This window comes from Molossus molossus, unplaced genomic scaffold, assembly GCF_014108415.1.
Source record: "Molossus molossus isolate mMolMol1 unplaced genomic scaffold, mMolMol1.p scaffold_m16_p_6, whole genome shotgun sequence".
Classification (NCBI taxonomy): domain Eukaryota; kingdom Metazoa; phylum Chordata; class Mammalia; order Chiroptera; family Molossidae; genus Molossus; species Molossus molossus.
The window spans coordinates 41026637-41049799 of NW_023425399.1; the positions used below are offsets into that span (position 1 = coordinate 41026637).

The following is a 23163-nucleotide window of genomic DNA, read 5'->3' on the forward strand; positions in this document are numbered from 1 at the left end:
TGGAATTGTTTGGTGCTGGGAATTTGACTTGAAAAATGGAATGTGACCATAACAGGATATGGAAATGGGTAGGATTCCAAAATGGCAGCAGAGTGAATGGAAGCTACACAGACCATCTCCCAGGACCAAACTGGTATTACAATAAAAACAAATCGTCAGGAAAAAGCAACAGAAAATCAGCGTGGAGGTCCATATAACCAGGGACACTGACTCCATCCTGGTAGGACTGTGGAGGCGCGAGAGGTAGGCTGGGAGCCCACAGACAGCAGCGGCCTTAGCTGTGAGCAGCACCCTCAGGATAAACTCCCAAGCCGCTCCACAGCACAGAGCCAGGACAGAGGCTAAAATAGCCACAGCCACTTACCTTGGGCTCCGGCAGAAGAAGGACAGACTGGACAGTGGGGATACTCGGGATTTGGAGGGCGCTCAGAGCTTTTGCTGAGTTGCTGCCACACAGAACTGTGGTCATCTTACTCCTTCCCAGGGCTCTGGGTAGAGGAAGCGGCCCCTCCCTCAGAAATTCAACCCCACCTGGTACCCATTGAAATGCAAATTGAGGCCAATTAACAACCACCATATGCCCCACCCTCTGGAAATCCCCTTATGCTGAACAGCTAAGGGAGTTTCTCATCCAACTCAGAAGCAAAGGCTCTTCAAGTAACCGCTACTGATAGCGTCCAGGCAAAAAGCTAGAGCATAACTATACCAGTCCTGGGCTAGCAACTCTAACCAAGAAAGTAAGACTTGACAGTGGTGTTTAACATGAGTCCTCACTGGCTCATCAAAACCCAGGAGAGGGAGCCACAAACAGAACACCAACACACACAGGGAAAATTTGGCAGGCTCCAAAGCCCACTGTGATAGCCAAAATGGTGAAACACAGAAACAAAAGCCAAATGAAAGAACAAGAGACCTCTCCCAAAGATGAAATAAATGAGGTGCACTTAAGCAAGTTAATAGAACTAGAATTCAGAGCCAGACCTTGAGGAAGATCAATGGCATGTGTAAGGACATGGCCACCATGAGTAAAGACATAGAAATGTTGAAAATCAACCAGTTGGGAATTAAAAACCACCAAGAAGAAATGAAGAGTGACATAGAAGAAATTAAGAATACATTGGAAGATCTAAACAGCAGAGTAGAGGAAGCTGAGAACCAGATTAGTAAATTAGAAGACAGGGCAGAAAAAATCAACCAATCAGAAAACGAAAAGGAAAATACAATTGAAAAACAGAAAGACAGCTTAAGAGAGCTGTGGGACAACTAGAAACGGAATAATATCCCCATAATAGGAGTCCCTAAAAAAGAAGAAAATGAGCAAGGGTTAGAGAATATATTTGAAGAAATAGTGACGGAAAACTTCCCTAATTTGGTGAAGGAAGAAGGCACTCAAGCTCAAGAAGCACAGAGAGCCCAAGTAAGAAGAACCCAAAAAGGCCCACACCCAGACACATAGTAATAAAAATGCCAAAAGTTAAAGACAAAGAGAGAATCTTAATATCAGCTAGAAATAAGCAACAGGTCACCTACAAAGAAACCCCCATTAGGTTCTCAGCTGACTTCTCAACAGAAATATTATGGGCCAGAAACGGAAAAATGGCGGCAGAGTGAACGGAGCTACACAGACCGTCTCCCAGAACCAAACTGGAATTACAACTATAAAACAGACAAATCGACGGGAAAAACCAACAGAAAAGCAGCTTGCGAGGACCATACAACGAGGGACACTGACTCCATCCCGGTAGGCTTGCGAAGGCGCGAGATGGGGGCTGGGAGCACACGGTCGGCAGCTCGGCAGCGGCCCTAGCTGGGAGCGATGCCCTCGGGTTACACTCCCAGGCGGCTGCACAGCGCAGCCGGGACAGAGGTGAAACAGCCACAGCCACTCACCTTGGGCTCCGGCAGAGGGAGGGCAGACTGGACTGGAACTGTGTCGGGACACTCGGGGTTTGGAGGGCGCTCTGAGCTTTGGCTGAGTGCAGCCACTCAGGACAGTGGCCACATTGCTCCTTCCCAGAGCTCTGAGGAGAGGCAGCAGCCCCTCCCTCGGAGATCCAACCCCACCCTGTGGGCCATTGAAGTGCTAATTGAGGCTCACTAACAACCAGCATCTGCCCCACCCTCGTGAAAGCCCCTAGGCTGAGCACCAGAGGGAGTTTTTCAATCAACTGACAACCCAAAACTCATCAATTAACCTAGACTGCTAGCCTCCAGGCAAAAAGCTAGAGGATAACAGTACGTTTCCTGGGCTGGCAACTTTAACCAGGAAAGTAAGACTTGACAGTGGTGTTCAACGTGGGTCCTCCCTCGCTCATCTAAACACAGGAGAGGGAGCCACAAACAGCAGAACACCAACACCCACAGGGAGAACTTGACAGGCTCCAAAGCCCACAGTGATAGCCAAAATGGTGAAACACAGAAACAGAAGCCAAATGAAAGAGCAAGAGACCTCCACCGAAGATGAGATCAATGTGGAGCAATTAGGCATGTTAACAGAGCTAGAATTCAGAGCCATGATCTTGAGGAAGCTGAACAGCATGAGTAAGGACATAGAGACACTGAAAATAAGCCAAATGGAAATTAAAAACCAACAAGAAGAGATAAAAAATGACATATCAGAAATGAAAAACACATTAGAAGGTTTGAAAAGCAGAATAGGGGAAGCTGAGGACCGGATCAGTGAATTAGAAGACAGGGTAGAAAAAATCAACCAATCAGAAAAACAAAAGGAAAAAACTATTAAAAAACAGGAAGACAGCTTAAGAGAACTATGGGACAACTGGAAACGTAATAATATTCGCATCATAAGAGTCCCCTAAGAAGAGGAAAATGAGCAAGGGATAGAGAATATATTCAAAAAATAGTGAGAGAAAACTTCCCTAATTTGGGGAAGGAAGAAGGCATTCAAATTCAAGAAGCACAGAGAGTCCCAAGTAAGAAGAACCCAAACAGGCCCACACCAAGACACATAGTAATTAAAATGCCACAAATTAAAGACAAAGAGAGAATCCTAAAACAGCAAGAGATAAGCAACAGGTTACCTACAAAGGGAACCCCATAAGGCTCTCAGCTGACTTCTCACAAGAAACACTACAGGCCAGAAGAGAATGGCATGAAGTAATCAAAGTCATGAAAAACAAGAATCTGAATCCAAGACTACTCTACCCAGATGGCAAGGCTATCATTCAAAATAGAAGATCAAATAAAGAGCTTCCCAGACAAAAAAGGCTAAGGGAATACATTAGCACCAAACCAGCACTGCAAGAAATGTTAAAAGGACTGCTGTAATTAGCAGTAGAAATGGGAAGAAAAATAGAACCACACAAAACAAAAATGGCAATAAATAAGTACATATCAATAATCACCTTAAACGTAAATGGATTGAATGCTCCCATAAAGAGACACAGAGTAGCTGATTGGATAAGAAAGCATGACTCATCTATATGTTTACAAGAGACCCACCTCTCAACAAAAGACTCACATAGGTTGAAAGTGAAGGGATGGAAAAAAATTTTCCAAGCAAATGGAAAGCAAAAAAAAAGCTGGGGTAGCAATTCTCATATCTGATAAAATAGATTTCAAAATGAAGACCATAACTAGAGACAAAGACGGCCACTACATAATATTGGAAGGATCTATCCAACAGGAAGATATAACCTTGATGAACATATATGCACCCAATACAGGAGCACCAAAATATATTAAAAATCTTCTGGAGGACTTCCAAGGAGAAATCGACAACAATACAATCATAGCAGGGGACTTCAACACCCCGTTGACAGCACTACATAGATCCTCTAGGCAAAAAATTAGCAAGGAAACAGAGACTCTAAATGAAGCACTAGACCAAATGGATTTAATAGATATCTACAGAAAATTACACCCCAGAACTACAGAATACACATTCTTCTCAAGTGCACATAGGACATTCTCAAAGATAGACCACATGATAGGACACAAACTAAATCTCTACAAGTTCAAGAAGACTGAAATCATCAAGCATCTTCTCAGATCACAATGGCATGAAACTAGAAATCAATTGCAACAAGAACATGCAAAGACATTTCAACACATGGAGGCTAAATAGCATGTTATTAAACAATGAATGGGTCACCGAGGAGATCAAGAAAGAAATTAAAAACTTCCTGGAAACCAGTGAAAATGAACACACAACAACACAAAATCTATGGGATGCAGCGAAAGCAGTTCTGAGAGGGAAGTTCATAGCACTACAGGCCTACCTCAAAAAACAAGAAACATTTCTAATTGACTGTCTAACCTCACAACTTAAAGAATTAGAAAGCAGACAAACAGAAAACCCCAGAGCAAGTAGAAGGAAGGAAATAGTAAAGATCAGAGCAGAAATAAATGACATAGAGACCAAAAAAACAATTCAAAGGATCAATGAAACAAAGAGCTGGTTTTTCGAAAAGATAAACAAGATTGATGGACCCTTAGCTAGACTCACCAAGAAACAAAGAGAGAGAACTCAAACACACAAAATCAGAAATTAAAGAGAAGTAACAATCAACACCATGGAAATACAAAAGATAGTTAACAACTACTATGAACAACTATATGGCAACAAATTCGACAATCTAAGCGAAATGGACAAATTTCTAGAAACACACAGTCTCCCAAAACTGGACCGGGAAGAGATGGAAAACTTGAACAGACCAATAACAACTAAGGAAATTGAAGAGGTAATCAAGACTCTCCCTGCAAACCAAAGCCCAGGCCCAGAGGACTTCACTGGGGAGTTTTACCAAACATTCAAAAAAGAACTAACATCCATTCTCCTCAAACTATTTCAAAAAATTCAAGAAGAGGGAAGACTTCCAAACACATTCTATGAGGCCAGCATAATTCTATTTCCAAAACCAGAAAAAGACACTACGAAGAAAGAAAACTACAGGCCAATATCCCTGATGAACATAGACGCCAAAATCCTGAACAAAATATTAGCAAATCGGATCCAGAAATACATCAAAAAAATTATTCACCATGACCAAGTGGGATTCATTCCAGGGATGCAAGGCTGGTACAATATTCTCAAATCAATAAATGTGATACACCACATAAATAAGATGAAGAATAAAAACCACATGATCATATCAATAGATGCTGAAAAAGCATTCGACAAAATCCAGCATCCATTTCTGATAAAAACGCTCAGCAATGTGGGAATAGAGCGATCATATCTCGACATCATAAAGGCCATATATTAAAGACCTACAGCCAACATCATACTCAATGGACAGAAACTAAAACATTTCCATTAAGAACAGGAACAAGACAGGGATGTCCACTTTCGCCACTCTTATTTAACATTGTACTGGAAGTCTTAGCCACAGCAATCAGACAGGAAGAAAAAATAAAAGGGATCCAAATTGGAAAGGAGGAAGTGAAACTGTCATTATTTGCAGATGACATGATATTATACATAGAAAACCCTAAAGGCTCCATCAAAAATCTACTAGACTTAATAAACGAATTTGGCAAAGTAGCAGGATACAAAATTAACGTCAAGAAATTGACGGCATTCTTGTACACCAATGATGAACTCACAGAAAGAGAAACTGAAAAAACAATCCCATTTACCATCGCGCCAAAAAAATTACGATACCTAGGAATAAACTTAACCAAAGAAGTAAAGGACCTATTTTCAGAAAACTACAGGTCATTGAAAAAAGAAATAGAGAAAGATATAAAAAAGTGGAAGCACATACCCTGTTCATGGATTGGAAGAATTAACATCATTAAAATGTCCATATTACCCAAAGCAATCTATAGATTCAATGCAATCCCCATCAAAATACCAACGATATATTTCATAGAACTAGAACAAATACTTCAAAAGTTCATATGGAACCAAAAAAGACCCCAAATAGCCACAGCAATCTTGAAAAAGAAGAACAAAGTAGGTGGGATCACAGTACCAGATATCAGGTTATACTACAAAGCGACTGTAACCAAAACAGCCTGGTACTGGCACAAGAACAGGCATATAGACCAGTGGAACAGAACTGAAAACCCAGAAATGGACCCAAGGCAATACGCTCAATTAATATTTGACAAAGGTGGCAAGAGCATACAGTGGAGTAAAAACAGCCTCTTTAATAAATGGTGTTGGGAAAATTGGACAGCTACATGCAGAAAAATGAAACTAGACCATCAACTTACACCATACACAAAAATAAACTCAAAATGGATAAAAGACTTAAATGTGACCCGTGAATCCATAAAAATTCTAGAAGAAAATGTAGGCAACAAAATTTCGGACATCATATGGAGTAGAATTTTCACTGATACATCACCTAAGGCAACAGAAACAAAGGAAAAAATGAACACATGGGACTACATCAAACTAAAAAGCTTCTGCACAGCAAAAGAAACAATCATCAAAATGCAAAGGCAACCCACTGTATGGGAGAACATCATTGCCAATGATGTATCAGACAAGGGGTTAATTTCCAATATATAGAGAGTGCTCATACAACTCCACAAAAGGAAGACAAAGAACCCAATTAAAAAATGGGCAGAGGAGCTGAATAGACACCTCTCCAAACAGGACATACAAATGGCCAAGAGACATATGAAGAAATGCTCAACATCACTAATCATCAGAGAGATGCAAATTAAAACAACAATGAGGTATCACCTCACACCTGTCAGAATGGCAGCCATCAACAAATCATCAAACAACAAGTGTTGGCGAGGGTGTGGAGAAAAGGGGACTCTAATACACTGCTGGTGGGAATGCAGACTGGTGCAGTCACTGTGGAAAATAATATGGTGTTACCTCAAAAAATTAAAAATTGAACTTCCATTTGACCCAGTGATCCCACTTCTAGGAATATACCCTAAGAAGCCTGAAACACCAATCAGAAAGAATATATGTACCCCCATGTTCATAGCAGCACTATTTACAATAGCTAAGATCTGGAAACAGCCCAAATGTCCATCAGTAGACGAATGGATAAAAAAGCTGTGGTACATATACACAATGGAGTACTATGTAGCGGTAAGAAAGAAAGATCTCTTATCCTTTGAGACGACATGGAGGGACCTGGAAAGTATTATCCTAAGTGAAATAAGCCAAGCAGGAAAAGGCAAATACCACATGATCTCACTTATATATGGAATATATTGAACATAATAGTCTGGGGAATATGGTAGACCCAGAAACATGGAAGTAGGGCACAGACTGACATCCCTCAGAAGAGGGGGTGGGGGGATGGGAAGAGATAAACCACAGCACTAATATGCATGTATGCATGACCAATGGACATGGACCACTAAGCTGGGGATGGGGCGGGGGTGAGGTGGGGAGGGGGTGCCAATGGGGTAAAAAAAGTGAAATATCTGTAACAAAAAAATAAATAAAAAATTAAAAATAAAAGAAAAGATAATCAAACATACAAACTATTAAAATACTATTTAATTACCAAGTTATCATTTTTCTTGCTTTGGTATATTATTATTTTTCTGAATCATATCTGTTATCCTTCACAATTCTATAAATAATCTTTTCTTTTTCAGACCAAAGTCTGTGTCTATTCTAACTTAACACCTAGTCTTCCTCATAACCTAATTAAAGATGTTTTATTTAATTAGGCTAAATGTATCTTATTTTAATTCTAATTTCCTTCTGGTCTCAAATTATCTCTTTGCTTCAATATTTTCTCTTCATGTAGAAGAGATGGGTGTTTCTCAGAAAATTCCTCTCCTAAACAACTTGCACTATCAGACATGGAGTCATGTATTAAAAATGGACTCCTTGTTAGAAAAAAACATTCTCTATGTGCATCTGTGTGTCATTATTCTTTCATCTGTATGTTATAAATTTTTTTGCCTAACAATGAGGTCGCAAAATTTAACAAATTTTAGCAAATATATACAACAATTTAATTCCAACACAACATTCTAAAACCAAGTAGATTTTTTAAAATTCTCTGCTCTTTGGCATTACCTACATAACTGTAGTGATGTAGTAGATAATGGTAATAATGATGATGATAGAAAAATGATTTATCAAGTGTTCACTACAAGCTAAACACTTTCAATGAATTGGCTTTAACCTTGAAAATTGCTTTCTAAGGTAAATCATATCCCCATTTCAAAGATAAAAAAAACTGAGGCTCAGAAAGATTATGTCATTTGGCCAAAGCCACCCAAATATTACAGTGTTTGAGTGTGAAATGGAACTGGATCTGTTGGTCCCATAACGTGTGCTTATCCCCAACAAAGCCTAAACGAACCATCTCTAAATTAGAGTCCAGAACACAGGTCTGCAAACTTTTAAAATGTTATTCTTTAATTCTTCTGACCCCTTTCCTTCTGCAGTCCTTGAGAGGGGTATGGGAGGAGGATGAGGATGCTGGGCAGGAAGTGACCAGCTATACTCTCCCAAGCTATAGAAATCAGCATGACTCAGCAGAAATTACTTGCACAACCAGAAAAGAACAAAGGAAAAAAAATTTTTTAGAAATACGGGTGACCCTTGAAAAATGCTGGTTTGGATAACATGGGTACACTTATATATGGGTTTCTCTATTGGTCAGCACGATTCAAACTCGTGATCTTCAAGTGTCAACTGATGGTTGGGAATCCACATATGTGGAGGGCTGACTTAAGTTATATGCAGATTTTCAACTGCCCAGGCAGTTTGGTGCCTCTAACCCCGTGTTGTTTAAGGGTCAGCTGTATACCTCTTGACCCTTTTTTGTAGAACAAAGCTATAGCTGTGACCTGACTTTGGGGTGCATGCAATGAAGAAGGCAGACTATGAGAGAGACTAAATGACATTTCGGGCTTTTAAATATTGCAACCTAGCCCTGCAGGTGTGGCTCACTGGATGAGCGTCCACCCATGCACCAAGAGAAGCAGTCAGGGCACATGCCCAGGTTGTGGGCCAAATCCCCAGTGGGGGTCATGCAGGAGGCAGCCAATCAATGTTCTCTCTCATCGATGTTTCTATCTTGCTCTCCCTCTCCCTTCCTCTCTCTCTAATATCAATAAAGAAAAAAAAAACTTTAAGTATTGCAACCCAATAGAGTTGTTAAATGCCACTGACAAGCACACCGCATTGTTCTCACCTGCACTAGTTCAAGAGGAAAACAAGCACAGAGAAGCCAAGCACTTGACCTGAAGTCATGCAGCCAGTTGGCAGCACAGCCATGATTCAAACTCGAACCTTTAATTCCAAAACCTACATGTACTACCATTATGCTAGAAACATGTGGAGGAACCTGGCCGGTTTCTTGGAGGGCTAGATGTTCAGATGTAACTCCTGCAATGATTATATGGTTCTCAGAGCTGGAGGAAAACTTTTCAATGTGCCCTTGAAGTTCCAGGATACTTTCTGAGGCTCACATGTCTGATGGAAGCCAACAGCTCATGGACATAATTCTACCCCTGGAATGACTATTGGGCAACAAGATAGTCCACATCCAGGAGGAAGCACAGGATCACTGATGGGAGACTCGAGGTCTCAGGCTTCCTGAAAAGCCACGTTCTGGAAAAACCAGCATCAGCTTCCACTTGAGACAACTTGTGGGAGACCATTTGCCCTTTGCCTAATCGCTTTTCTTGCCCAGCTATGTTACTCTTATTATTTCCATGCCAGAGAACACACTCCCAATCCATTGCTATCCAGCCCCTGTTAAATAATAATTGCTTTCTCTCCCCTAGGCCAGTTTCGCTTCAGAAGAAATGCCAGTTGATGCTTTAGAAATGTCAGGATTTCCACAAATCTCTCTTACATCATTGCCCAGATGAGCATCTGTCTTATACACACTAAGCCCCTTTGTGCTGGCATTTATGACAAGAGTGTTATCCTGAGGCTCCAAGTTCTAATTGGCTTCACTCTTCTGTTGCATCTGGTGGCAGCTGTCTCTCCACTTTGGCAGAGCAGCCCACCCACTCTCGTTCAGGAAGTGAAACATAAGGCTAGGGCCTCAGACACAGTATCTTTTGGTGGCAGCGCATAAGGAGAGATCTTTCTAGAGCAGCTTTCCTGAGGACAGTGGCAGGTATTAACCTTTTGTTCCTGTGCTGTTGTCATCTTTTCACAGGGATTGACTATCTCCATCCGGACCTAGCCTCGAACTACGTAAGTACAAGCTGATTTGTGTGGGGAAACACGTGCACCTTCAGTGTTCTAGTATCCCTGGTTATCAGGAACATACAAGTGCACATGCATGCACACAGGACACGCTCATGAGGACACTCCCATGAATGCACACTAACACTGCCCATCTTATTAGAGCCACAGCTCGTGCTAAAGACCAACAGACAAGGTATGAAGCCTGGCAGTAGAAAAAAACTGGTGGCTTTCTGAAAAGAAAAGAAGGAAAACTTGAGGTCTGAAAGAACAGAGTGCTGAAGGGGAAAAAAGGTACAGGCAGGAGCAAATATGAGGGACCCTTGGCAAAGTTTAAAATCAACTCTAGCTGAGGATGATATTAAATTGAACGGTGTAAATGAACCATTTGGGACTTTGCTGGATAAAACTGATGGCAAAATGCCAAAAGTGCAGCAACTTGCATTGCAACCATAGCTATACGAGAGCAAGAACATCATCTTTTTTTATTTCTGTGTTTATGAGCACTGCACACTGATTTGTCTCCACAACACTGTGTAGAGCATTTAGTTTCCCTTGACAAGTAAAAAAATATTAATAGAAAGTCATGGTAAACGCTGTTGGGCTAGAACCACATGCTCCGACTTTGACCCAGGAAGTCACTGTTTCCGGGATGAAATCTACAAACCCCTTAAAGATCAGTGATTGCTTTATTTTAACCCCCATAAGTCCACTATTCAAGCATTGGTGTGTTCACTTAAAGTTATCTAATCTATTACTAAACAATACTTCCGTAAGCTGCAGATCTAAGCATTAAAAAATGTTATTTTAGTAGCTAAAGAGATCATATTTAAGAGAACATGAACTTCAATAAAGAAAAGATGGTTAGCAAGCAGAAATGTTTTGGGGTCAACATTCTGGGTCAAGGTATGTGTGTCTACATTGCAAAAAGAGTACAGAAATTTTTCCACATGTTTAGTGCATTGAACATCAGGTAACAGAGCACCCATAAGCTGGGTTTCTATTTACTGCATGGGTCTTATAAATCTATAAGAATATACATCAGGCTGAGCATCTTTGTAATAATTAAAAATAAAATTAAATGAATCATTGGCACAGTCCAGTCAAGATGGCCCATAGAGACATGATAGAAATTAATCCAAAACTCTATTCCAAGAGATGAGAATCCACCCCTGTAGAAAAGACAATAAAGAACCACTTATGAATTTTAGATTCTGCCTCAGTGGTCCATCTGCAGAGTCGAAGGAAACAGTTCCCCTCTCTTTCCTGTGTCCCCTACTGAAGACACACATGGAGCTTTCTGCCCAGCTGTCCCTTTTGCTTCCTTAAATGGACTGTCCCACATAGAGCCTTATTCACCTCCTCTAATGCCCTCCCTTTCTCTGTCTCCCCAGTAACTGTAGGGCCCTGGAGAGTTCTCCAAAGGGGAGATTAAGAAACGTTTGTGTTGCATTTTCTCCAGTGCTTTCATACCCAGAGGTTGTCCTTACACAGAAATGCAGGGATAATAGCCTGCAGGGGCACACACACCATCATTTGTATTCTCCTCTGAACTGAGCTGTGGCTGTACAGGCTTCCTGCCATCTCCAGGTCCCAGTACCTCGCAGAGCAGCCAAACAGGGTTCTGCTCACTTTCGCAAATCAGTGTTGCTCCATCTTGCAGCTTGTAGGACTTCACAGTTTAGTAGCTGCCAGTCAGACTGGAAGGCTGACCTCCCTCCTGCCAGACCAGTTTCCACAGAATCCATTTACATGGAGACTGACCTGGGCATCCTTCCCTTCTCTCTGCCTAGCCCAGGTGTTTCTGTGACAGGCTGCTCTTGAAGCCAACTATCAGATTAAAAGAGATAATAATTCAAGAGGGGAAAAGATTCTCTGGGGCTCTGATGAACTGCAAGTACAATGTTAACTGACATTGTGTTTCTGCCAAAAACCCTAAGCTGAAATGGGAAATTAAAACATCCAAATTCAAAGGTACTAGATCCTCCCAACTCTGCAATAGCAGAATATACTTGAAAAACTCTATGGGTTCTATCAGTGTTGTGTTCATTTCTATGTGTATATTTTTAATGAAAGTGGGCACTTGTGGCTTATACAGAATGCTCCCTTACACTTGATATGTCATGAACATTTTTCTATCATTAAATACTCTTCAAAGCATGATTATAGGGCTGCACAGTATTTCCTCATGCTGCAGTTTATTTAAACTTTTCAGTCCCCAATTGTTGGACAGCTCATTTGCTTCCAATGAGTGTCTCATTCTAAGAGGAAGAGTTACAGATAGGCAATGGTACTAGAGGAACTCCGAACCATACCTGCTAAGGAAAGCTGGAAGATTGGGGTGGGGGGACAACTTATGAGGCACATTAAATACGTTTTAAAATATTTCCAATTCTCTATGTGGGATGAAGCATCCAACAAATTCAGTAATTTCTCCCAAGAAAATTCCCAACAATAGGTGACAACTGCAGGAGAAAGATTTTAGTTCAGTTAAAGGAAGAGCTGTCTAATGATTAAGGTTGATAAATAAAAGGAATTAGCTCTCTCAGTAAGTAATGAGTTCTCCACATCTGAAAATGTTCAAGAGGAGTGTTGATGGCCAGTTGGCAGGTATGTTGCTGAGAAGATGATAATGTCTGTGCTAATCTTAAGATAGATGACATCTAAGAATTAAACAGAAACTTCAATCCAGAGGAAGGTCCTGTCTTCAACATTTATAAAATGCTTGGAACCTTACTAAAAAAGTATGTCTAACTACATAGCAGATTACAAATTTTTCTATGTTCCCCTGGCTGGTGTTACTTAGTTGGTTGGAGCATCATGCTATACAGTGAAAGTTGAGGGTTTGATTCCCTGTCAGGGTACATACCTAGGTTTTGGGTTTGGTCCCCATTTGGGGCACATATGGGAGACAACAAATCGATGATCTCCCCCCCTCCTCTCTCTAAAATCAATAAACATATCCTCGGGTGAGGATTTTTAAAAATTTTTGTTTCTGTCTTTGGTATAGGTGAGAAAACTGAACATCCAAACATCTCATTCTTAAATGTTCAGCAGAGAACCTGAACCTAAACTGGTTTTTACTAGGCTCATTGTCTGTCTCACCCTGTGTACATTCGAGATGACAACTTTAAAGCTACTAACCAAATTTATCTCCTTCATTTTCAATTAAAAATTTTACACTGTAATTAACAGAATGAGGATGGCAAGTGGAGTAGACCTGCCCAGGAGAACAATGAAATCAGTGGAGAGTGATAAGCTCAAAAATTATTTCAGCAAAAGATTAACAGGCAGCTTCACACATTGTTAGGTGACTTAATGGCTTGGATGTGATGAGCTAGCTTGGTGCCCTTCTAGTGAAAGGTACTTTGAGGAGGTCTGTGTTTGAGTTCCTTCAAAGCAGACCTTGAGACAAGGGTTTAAGTATAAGTAGTTTATTGGGAGGTGACCCCAGGAAGCAAGAATAGAAGGGGGAATGAGAAGTGGAAGGGAAGGCAGCTAATAAATGGTATATTATCAAGCAAGGAAGTGTCTAGAACTTCATCCCACTGGGGAATTGGGTACCATGTAGAATATGTGCCAGAGTTATCCCACCCAGGATATGATACCCCAGGAAGCTGGGGTATGTATACACCAACTTCTGTCAGTACTTGGCTGAGGGCTGGTCCCAAAGGATGTTAAAAACCCATCACATCCTGCCTTCCCACAGCCCTTGTCAAAGATGCAGGTACAGGAAGCCAGGACTCACCAGAGTACCAGGCCAAAGTAGAAAGGCTGGGTGCTGGCAACATCTGCCTTGGAGAGGATGACTTGGAAATGTATTAAAGGTTAAAATAAACAGAAATTGACTGTATTGGGGAAATTCCTTTTTGCTACAGATTATTTTAGTAAGAAGTGAAAACTCTACCCAAGATTCTTAGACAAAGATGACAAAAATTTCTTCACGATCAAACCAGGCGAAATGTTTCCCAAACCAGAATTATTTTCAAAGCTTGTGTTTTCCATATATTAAAAGAGAAGAGTTGGAGTATACTGATAGTCTAGAGTTCTTTCTACTTAAACTGAGAATTAAAAATCTTTGAAAACTGCAAATCAATATATAAATAGGAGTCGTTAGCACTAATTTAATTCAACAAATCTACATTAAATCTGTTGAGAGTTAGGAGCAAAGGATAATAATAGCTGCTTGAATTATTACTCTATTGTTCTATGATTGAATTTAATCTAAAGGATCCAGTCCCACTGGTAAATACTCACTATCCCAAATAATTAAATTTCTCCTTTTTCTATCCCAACAATAATAACATGACATAAACAGTGTTTTCCAAGATACTATTCTAGGCCAAGTCAAAATAAGAGTTCCTTTATCTTGTCCTCTTTGTAAACAGTCTAGATATACACACTAGCACAAACTGATTGGTGTGTTGGACCTGCTATGTACAAGCTCCAGAGTGAGAGAGAGAAGCCAGACACAGGTGTTTTCTAAAGAAGCTTGAGGTCAGTGAGGACACTGGTGTGGGTTGTATCTCACAGGTGAGGGGCCAGCAGGCAGGGAGGTTGTTCATCTGTTTACCGTGTGGCTCCATCCAGTGATGATGATGTGCCTGTGTTCACAGCACTGGTCTAAGTCCAGGAGTTCCTTCCAGGAATAGAGGGGTATTCCTTCAAGAACATGAAAAGTATAACTGAGGTTGCAGCTCCCGCAGGTGGGTGTGGGTGGAGATGAGCATCTCCTGCTTTGCCCAAAGCCTTCTCTGCTGAAGCTACAAAGGTGAAGAAGTGGCTAGTTGTTCTGTAAAATCTAGAGATTCTTCTCACTGTGGATGGGAGTTTTCTCAGAGGCACACCTAAGACAAGGATTGGAAAGCAAGTAGTTTATTTAGGGGGAGACCCAGGAAGCACAAGCTGGAGAGAAAGGTAGCTATACCACAAGGAAAAGCAACCGAGAAAGGGTTTGTTACAAAGCCCATTACCACTGAGAGCAAAGGAGCATACTCTCACCACAGAGCTCTGGGAAGTAGTATACACAGAGCCGCATAGAGTTATCCATCAACTTTTGTCAGTCAGTGGTAGAGGGCTGTGCTCCAGAAGAGGGCACAAGGTAGGAGGTGGGTGGCCTGCCCACCATACAAGCAGAATACAGTCAATAGACAGAGAGAGTCTTCAGGTAGAGAGTTGCAGGTGCTGACAGAAGTTTCTAGCATGCAAGGGTAAGGTTCTGACAGTGTGACAATAGTGGAAACTGAGTCAAAACTGAGTGTGATGGCTGGCTCTCTGACTCATAGTTGTGCCACCTTTGACTAACCTCTTTGAACTTTAATGTCCTCATTTGTGAAATGGGAAAAATGAATATCAGGTTTGCTGGGAGGTATCATTGCAATACCATATGTAAGGGGTCTGCCAGATAACAAATGCTCAATAAACATTCATTTCCATCTCAAAAGAGCTGAGATCACAACCATGCACAATGGCAGGTTGTCCTGATGGAGAGGAAGCAGCAGCATGCCTCAAGCCCTCCCCAATAAGCTCAAAGTTCTCAAAAAATAAAGGGCACCTTATCCAGACTGATAGTAAGATTGTGAGGCTAGAGAAGCAAAGCCCAAACAGCAGAGGTTACTAAAATAAAATCTCAAAGATTTATTTGGAGAAAAACAAAGGTTTTTTTTTAAAAGAACATCCAAGCAACAGAAGATAAAGGAGAAGAGAAGACCCATTGCCCATGGCCAGGGATGCCATGAAGAAGGATGTCCCAGAGACAGCAGAATTTCTCATCTACTCTTCTCTCTCAGCTCTTTGAGCTAAAAGGATAGTCAAGGATATTCATAGGGAGGCCTAATCTTCAAAGTGGGTAAAGGGATTGTACAGTGGCATTTTTCCAGGTGACTTTTTTCCAGGCTAAGGAAATTACATCTCCTGATGTTTAAGTGGAGCATAGGCTTTTGCCCTGGTGATAGGAAGAATGGACCACTTTTTTAACTAGGGCCTCCATCTTTCAGCTTAGAAACTGTTTGTCACCGTCTGAATAGCTCCAAGATCCTGTGCTGAAAATCTGTACAAATTCCTGTGCTCCTCCTTCAGTTTTGCCCCAATTCTTGAGTGCAGCAAATGTGGGAGATTGCATTGCCTCTGATTCCTCACCCTTCCCTAAACCTCAGCTTCTGCAGTGGGGCTTTGCAGAACCTTCCTCTAAAAGAGGGAAGTATATTTTCACCCCTTGACTTTGGGTGGGGCCATGTGACTTATTTAAAGCAACAATATTATACAGAAGTGTCAGAGTGCCAGTTCAGAGGCCTTAAGAAGCCTTTTGTGTTCCCACATGCCCTCCTCTGCCTCTACCATCCCCATTAGAAGAGCATCCCAGGATAGCCCACTGGACCCAGGAGGAAGATGAGAGACACATGCAGAAGAGGTATCCCAGCTGCCAAAGCCTGAAACACAGCCACCTAAGTCAACCTACAGAACTGCAGTCAGAAGCAAAGCTGCCTAGCGAAGGAGCCCTGCCAATAACAACTGACCCCCAGCCAACCCTCAGAAGCAAGTAAGCCCAGCCAAGATCTGCAGAGCTGCCCAGCTGAGCCCAAGTCTAGATCATCTTGCTCCTAGCCGAACCGTAGACTTGTAGCTTATTGTAATATGCTGCTGACATTTTCTAGTTGTTTTGATGCAGCAACTATTATAGTTATTGATGCTAGATCCCCTTCTTGGTCCTCCCACAATAATTGATGCTCATCCCAGCAGGAGAATATAGATTTCTCTGACCCTACCCCAGACCTACTGAATCAAAATATCTAGGGATAAACCTCATAACATATGTTTCTTTGAAAATATTCCCAGATTCTGATTATTAAACTCATCATTCATTTTGGCACTTTATTCATTCATTTATTTATTCATTCAACAATGCTGTTTACCTATAATGTATGATGACATCAGCACTAGATCACAAGCTCTAGGAAAGTGTGTACTTTTTAAAATTTGTGTCTCCGTTAACATTTAGCACAGTGCCAAGCAGACATCTAATGAATATTTGCTAAATTGCATTGACTATTAATTTATTATTCATACATTACAAATAAAATCAGGAGCTAAATCATATTGATGATGGGGAACTCTAGCATGCAGAACTCTCTTGCTCCCAGCTCTCAGCTACCTCATGGGTAATGCCCCCACCTCATTTCCATTAACACATGCTCCTGATGATGCAATAGAGAACTAACTGAGGTTCCCATGGCCAAAGGCCTGGAGGAAATATGATTATCAGTGTGGATAATTCACATGCAAATAACCAAGAGCTATTTCATTTCTGGAATGTCTGGAATTCCTCAGTTTGGTGAAAATGCAATTAAGTTCTCAGATGGGAGAGGACGAATTATGCTCTCTGACTCAGTTCAAAATTTGGAACATTATTTATACTTCAGAGTTCCTATTTCAGCAACAAAGCCCACCCCTAAGGACCTGTACTTTTCCATTCTTTTGATGGATTCCTGACAGGTGGCTGTCTCTCAAGAGGGGCCTTTGGAGCACTCTGAAGGGCTGCCAGTGCAGAGCTTAAAGAAAATGCCTTTGAGCCCAGCAGCCATGTGCACACCAGGGCTCCAGGTGGCAAGTGGCCGCCATAATGAAAGGGCACCTACTGGAGATAGGCCCTGGATGACTCAGATGCTGTGAAGTATTGATCCCATGCATCTCTCCAGGCTTTTAGTCTGATTAATATTTAAACAGGGCACATTAATATTGCATATAAAATTAAGGTTTAAACAACCTTTGTGTCTTATTGAAGGGAGAGGCTGACTTTATTCAATGTAGTCATAATATTGGTCACATCATAGTAGCATTTTATCACCAGGAGGCCACACTGAATATTGGAAATAAAAACATTGTTTAATCATTTGGACAGACCATCAGTCAAATGAGTATCATCTGACTCAACCCATGTGATAGAGGAATCTGTCCATTTTTACGCCAATATACTTTGATATAAAAATGGGAGAAAAAATTTATTTAACTCAAATGAAACTATTTGTTTAGACCTAGACTTACAGCTATAGGTGAAAGCAAAGAAAAAGTCTGGTCAATTTTTCCACATTGCTCGGTTGACTACTTTTTGTTCCATTAAACCTAGTCAATATTTAAGACACTTGTACTAATTTCCTGCTGCATGCAAGATTCTGTGCTAGGGACCTGGATTATAAAATGTGAAAATTTGGTCCCTGCAATCAGGGATTTTGAAATTCAATAAGGGAGGTATACATATGAGTGTATAATTACAACATACTGTGCTCAGTACTGTTCTGGAAATAAAAACACTACCCACTATGAGAATGTGGCAGGAAGAACAAGCAAGTCAGCCCTAAAACCTAAAGACAGAAAGATACTTAAAAACATTTAAAGAATGTTTTCTTGTGCTAATACAGCATATGAATACATCTATACCAGTGATTTTCAACCTTATTCATTTTATGGCAGACATAAACTAATTACTAAAATTCTGCAGCACACCAAAAAATATATTTTTGGCCAATCTGACAAAAAAAATAAGTATAAATTGATTCATTTACACTGCACAGCTATTGTTCTGTTGGCTGTTGTCATTTTTTAATTTGGCATTCTAAGAAAAAAAAGGTCAGTGCCCCTGACTAAATTGTTTTTTAAAATTCTTGCGACATTTTAAAAATTCATTGGAAAATTGCTAATTTAGAAGCTTGATCTATCTGATTCTGAACAAAGAAAGGGTGACTAGATTATAATTGATTTTGCATCTGAAGATTTTCTTTCACCAAGAAGCCTAGACTAAAATTTGCCCACAAAAATCATTTCCTTACCCCAGATTCCCTAAAGGCCTCTGACAGAGTCTCATCTTTTCGACTAAATTAAAGTGACTTAAGACCAAGATAATGTCTTCCAATTCTCTTGTTCATGAGAGAATCAACCGGAGGTTTCATTCCCAGGGAGATCATTAACAGAGATTCTTCTATAAATAAATGACAGAATTGTAGGTGGGTGGAGAGATGTAATGAGACTATTAGAATTTTATTCTGCTTATCACCAAACATATCTGTTCTGAAAAAGTATTGCAATATTTACATTACATAATAAGCCACAAAAGTTATTTATGCAAATATAAAAATATTTTCTCTATTGCCTTTACTTCTTTCTTACTCTCATCCTTTCTATTAGTATATACTCATTGAATTCCCAAGATGGGAAACATTTCACTATGTTTTCTACTTTGGATTTTTACCTGAGAAATAGAAAAAAAAAAAAAAACCCTAGGTGACCAAGTCTTGCTTAGAGAAGACCCTACAAATAATTAATTTACAATAGCGTGATGCAGCTATGATGAAAAATGCTACACCTATTGAGGCGAACATGCATTTTACTCTCTTTCTTCATGTTCCTGTTTCGTTACCATACTTCCTTAAAGCCACAATTCTGGTGTGAAAATTAATGGCTCTGGGACCAGATTTCCTGAATTCAAATTCTACCCCAACAACTTGCTAGCTATGTGTCTCACCTCTACAATAGATTAATACAATACTTAACCTTATTGGTGGTTGTGATAGTCAATTGAGTAGTGTACACAGGGTTCTTAGAACTGCTCCTGGCACATGAAACACCCCATGTTAAAGGGTGCAAGTTGCAAGTCAAGCAACTTGCCCAAGGTCATATAGCTAGAATTTAGCAGGGGAAGACCACAAACCTGAGATAATAAGACCTCAAAGTCCATGCTCTTAACTCCCTCCTCCCTTCCTGCATCAAGGATATATAATGAATTCACAGAGAGCATTTTGAAAAAATAATAAAAAGGGGGCAATTAGTGTGTTATTCTGATTTTCATGTTTTCCCTCCACTTTCCTGTTATTACGAAGTATGCCAAATATTCATGAGGAATAGCTTTCCTTTGTTTTGGTTTTTAATCTAACTCTAAATTAAATCTCAGATAATGCAGAATGCAAAGTGCTTAATCCATTACCTGTTTGAGAATTCTATTTTAGTTCTAAAGGATACTTTATAAATATATTTAAGTGCATTAGACATAAGTGCATAGACCTATGAAAAACATGACTTTTGTGTTTCTTTATTGTTACAAAAGCAAAATATACACACACAAACACACACACACAAACACACACACACATACACACATATCAGAGATAGATGGTGACAGAGATTACACTGGTTATTATTATTACTAACTACCTTAGGTTGGATTCCTTGAAAGCAACTGAGATGGGGAAGTGATTGCACTGGGTGAGTGTTCAGGTCAGCAGAGAAAGGAGTTAAGCCTCCACCTGACACCACCACCCCTACTCCCTGGGGAGCTCTGGAACTTGAACTGAATTACTGAATAGGTCCCTCCTGGAAGAAGAGAACCAGCTTTTTGTAACCCTGTGTTAGTCAGTCAGACTTCCAATAGTCCCTAGGGCCTATGTAATTTCCTGGTCTTTGTAATTTCCATTTGTCCAAGGGCAATTACTCTGAGAAGGAAATAGCTATGACCTTTTAGTACCCAACACTCCCAGAGATGAGTCTGAGTGCACTGACCCAGCAGAGGGAATTTGGGCAGGTACCCACGGCATCACTACCGAGGCATTCCATCTCTGTGTTCTCCTTGAGTGAGGACAGGGACTGTTCCTGTTATTCTTCACATCTTCAATGTTTAGCACATGACAGGTGGTCAATGACTATTTGTTTGCTGAATGAATGAATGATTGAATGAATGAGTCCATGCCTTAATCCCTGAAACTGTGAATATGTTAGGTTAAATGGTAAAAGGGACTTTGCAGATGGATTTAAGATTAACTGAAAATGGAGGGATTTTCCAAGTAAACCATATTGAATCACAGTTCCTTAAAAATGAGAGATGAAAACAGAAAAGATGTGATAATGGAAGGAGGAGCAGACGAGATTCAAAGCACGACAAGGTCTCAACCAAGCATTAAAGAGAGAGGAAGCGGACATAAGCCAAAGCTTGTGGGCAGTTCAGAGCTTGGAATGGCTCTCAGCTCACAACCAGCAAGAAAACAGGGACCTGAATTAGCAAGGAAAACTGATTCTTCCCTAAAGCCTCCCAAGACAAACACCACCCTGCTAACACCTTGATTTTAGCCCAGTCTGACACCTTGTCAGACTTCCTAGCATAGCACCATATTAAATTATAATACATTTGTGTTGTTTCACCCTGTTTAACTTGTAGTAACTTGTTAGGCAGCAATTGAAAACTAACACAGGCCATCTTTCTTGAAAATGGTGTTTTTCCTCTGCCTGGAGAACTGAACACACAAAGCTCATGAGTGGTTGGCGTGGGCTGCCCCAAGCCCCTGTCCCAGCTGAACCAGATCTGAGGCCAGCAATGGCCTGGATGAGCTCCAACTGTTCCACTTGAAAACCCAGGAAATCAAAGCCCCTCAGGCTAGCACAATGAGCAAAAACATGTGGGCTTTCAGCTCGTGTAGCTCACTGGTTGAGCACTGACCCATGCACCAAGAGGTCACCAGTTCGATTCCGGGTCAGGGCACATTCCCAGGTTGTGGGCCAAATCCCCAGTGGAGGGCATACAGGAGGCAGCCAATCAATGTTCTCTCTCATCAATGTGTCTACCTTGCGCTCCCTCTCCCTTCCTCTCTCTCTCAAATCAATAAATAAAAAATATTTTTAAAAAACATATGGGCTTTGAGGTGGATCCACGCAGCCAAAATCCATCACCTGGGACTTCTCCATCTTTGTTCAAATAGACACAGGGCTCCCCAGTTCTCTATCATGTTATTTCTCAAAGCTGAAAGTGCCTAAATTTTAGATTGATGTGAAGGCATTACCAGTGTTTTAATCTCCTTTTGAGGCTTCCAAGGTGACACAATTGAAACAAATGGTTACACAGAAAAATGGGCCTTTTAGCACCTCAAGGGATTTAGGAGGTGTTTGAGTCCAGTCCCTCACTCATGACACAGGAGGAAACTGAGGCCCAGTAGGAATGTGAAATGCCAGAAGTCACACAGCAGTTTAGAGCAGAACCAGTCCAGGAACTCGGATTTCCAATATCCCCCAGTCCTGAGCTATGGCTGCACCTGCTGACCACACAGTGCCAGTCAACACAACAGCAAGGAGGCACACATCTGCATGTTTCCAAGTGCTCGGACTATACCTGGCTGAGAGCCACCTGGGTCCTTCAAGCCTCTTATCCCTTCTCAATGCAACCTTCAGCCTGTCACGCCCTCCCAACCACCCTCTGCCACCTACAACTCCTGCATTCAGCCACCAAAGGAAGCCCCCTAAGCAGGTTATGCCTGCTCTGAGCCCTCTGTACTGATTTTTGTGTGCCCCACCTGGCTTTGGTCTGTTTTTCCTCCACTGCCAGCACCTGTGGCTTCTTTTGGAGGATTGTTCAAGGGCTACTGGAACCAGCTTTGCCCCATACTCGGAAACCTGATGTGTCTCAAATTCCCACTTTCCTCTTGGCATCGTAGATCTGTGACTGCCTGTGGGAGCATGGAAACCTTGTCTCACTCAGGCTGGGAAAATGCTGAGTTGTAACTAACCCTCCAGGGCCCCCTGCAGGAGTGCCCCAAATCACATCTTGGTTTGTCCCTCTCTTGTCCAATCCTGCTTCCCTCACTCCTTCACTGGTTTCCGTGGAAGCACACCTTCAATGAGGCCCTTGCCCACAATCTTCATCTCAGAGTCTGCTCTGGAAATCCTCCTTATGTTTGAGCAGTCTGGAGCTTCAGGCAAAGCAGAATGTTCCATCCTGCATGACCAAGGCAGAGAGAATCTCCGATATAAAAATAGGATTTGCTTTTTACATGGTAAGCCTGCTGGTTCCCAACCTACAGGAAATTATTTTTTACAAACAGAAGAACCCTTAATCACTAAGAGAAAGAAAGAACCCTTGATTACTAACAGATTTGTAAAACCTAAAACCAATTTTAGGGAGCCAGGGCTTGGCTCTGAGCACTGTTCCTCACCATGATATGAGTTCTGTACTATGATGGTGAATTCTGTACTTTGAATGTCACGCACACAACTCTCCCAATGATAGCTCTGCTAGGTGGAAGAATAAG

General features: G+C 41.1%; 1 protein-coding gene across 1 annotated transcript in view; it reads left to right on the forward strand.

Annotated features, from left to right (window-relative positions):
• PCSK2 (proprotein convertase subtilisin/kexin type 2) overlaps nt 1-23163 on the forward strand; it is a 322138-nt gene that overhangs the window by 167180 nt on the left and 131795 nt on the right. Inside the window, exon 5 of the mRNA XM_036245861.1 lies at nt 10077-10114. Coding sequence (XP_036101754.1) covers nt 10077-10114 — 38 coding nt within the window. The remainder of the gene's footprint in view (nt 1-10076; nt 10115-23163) is intronic.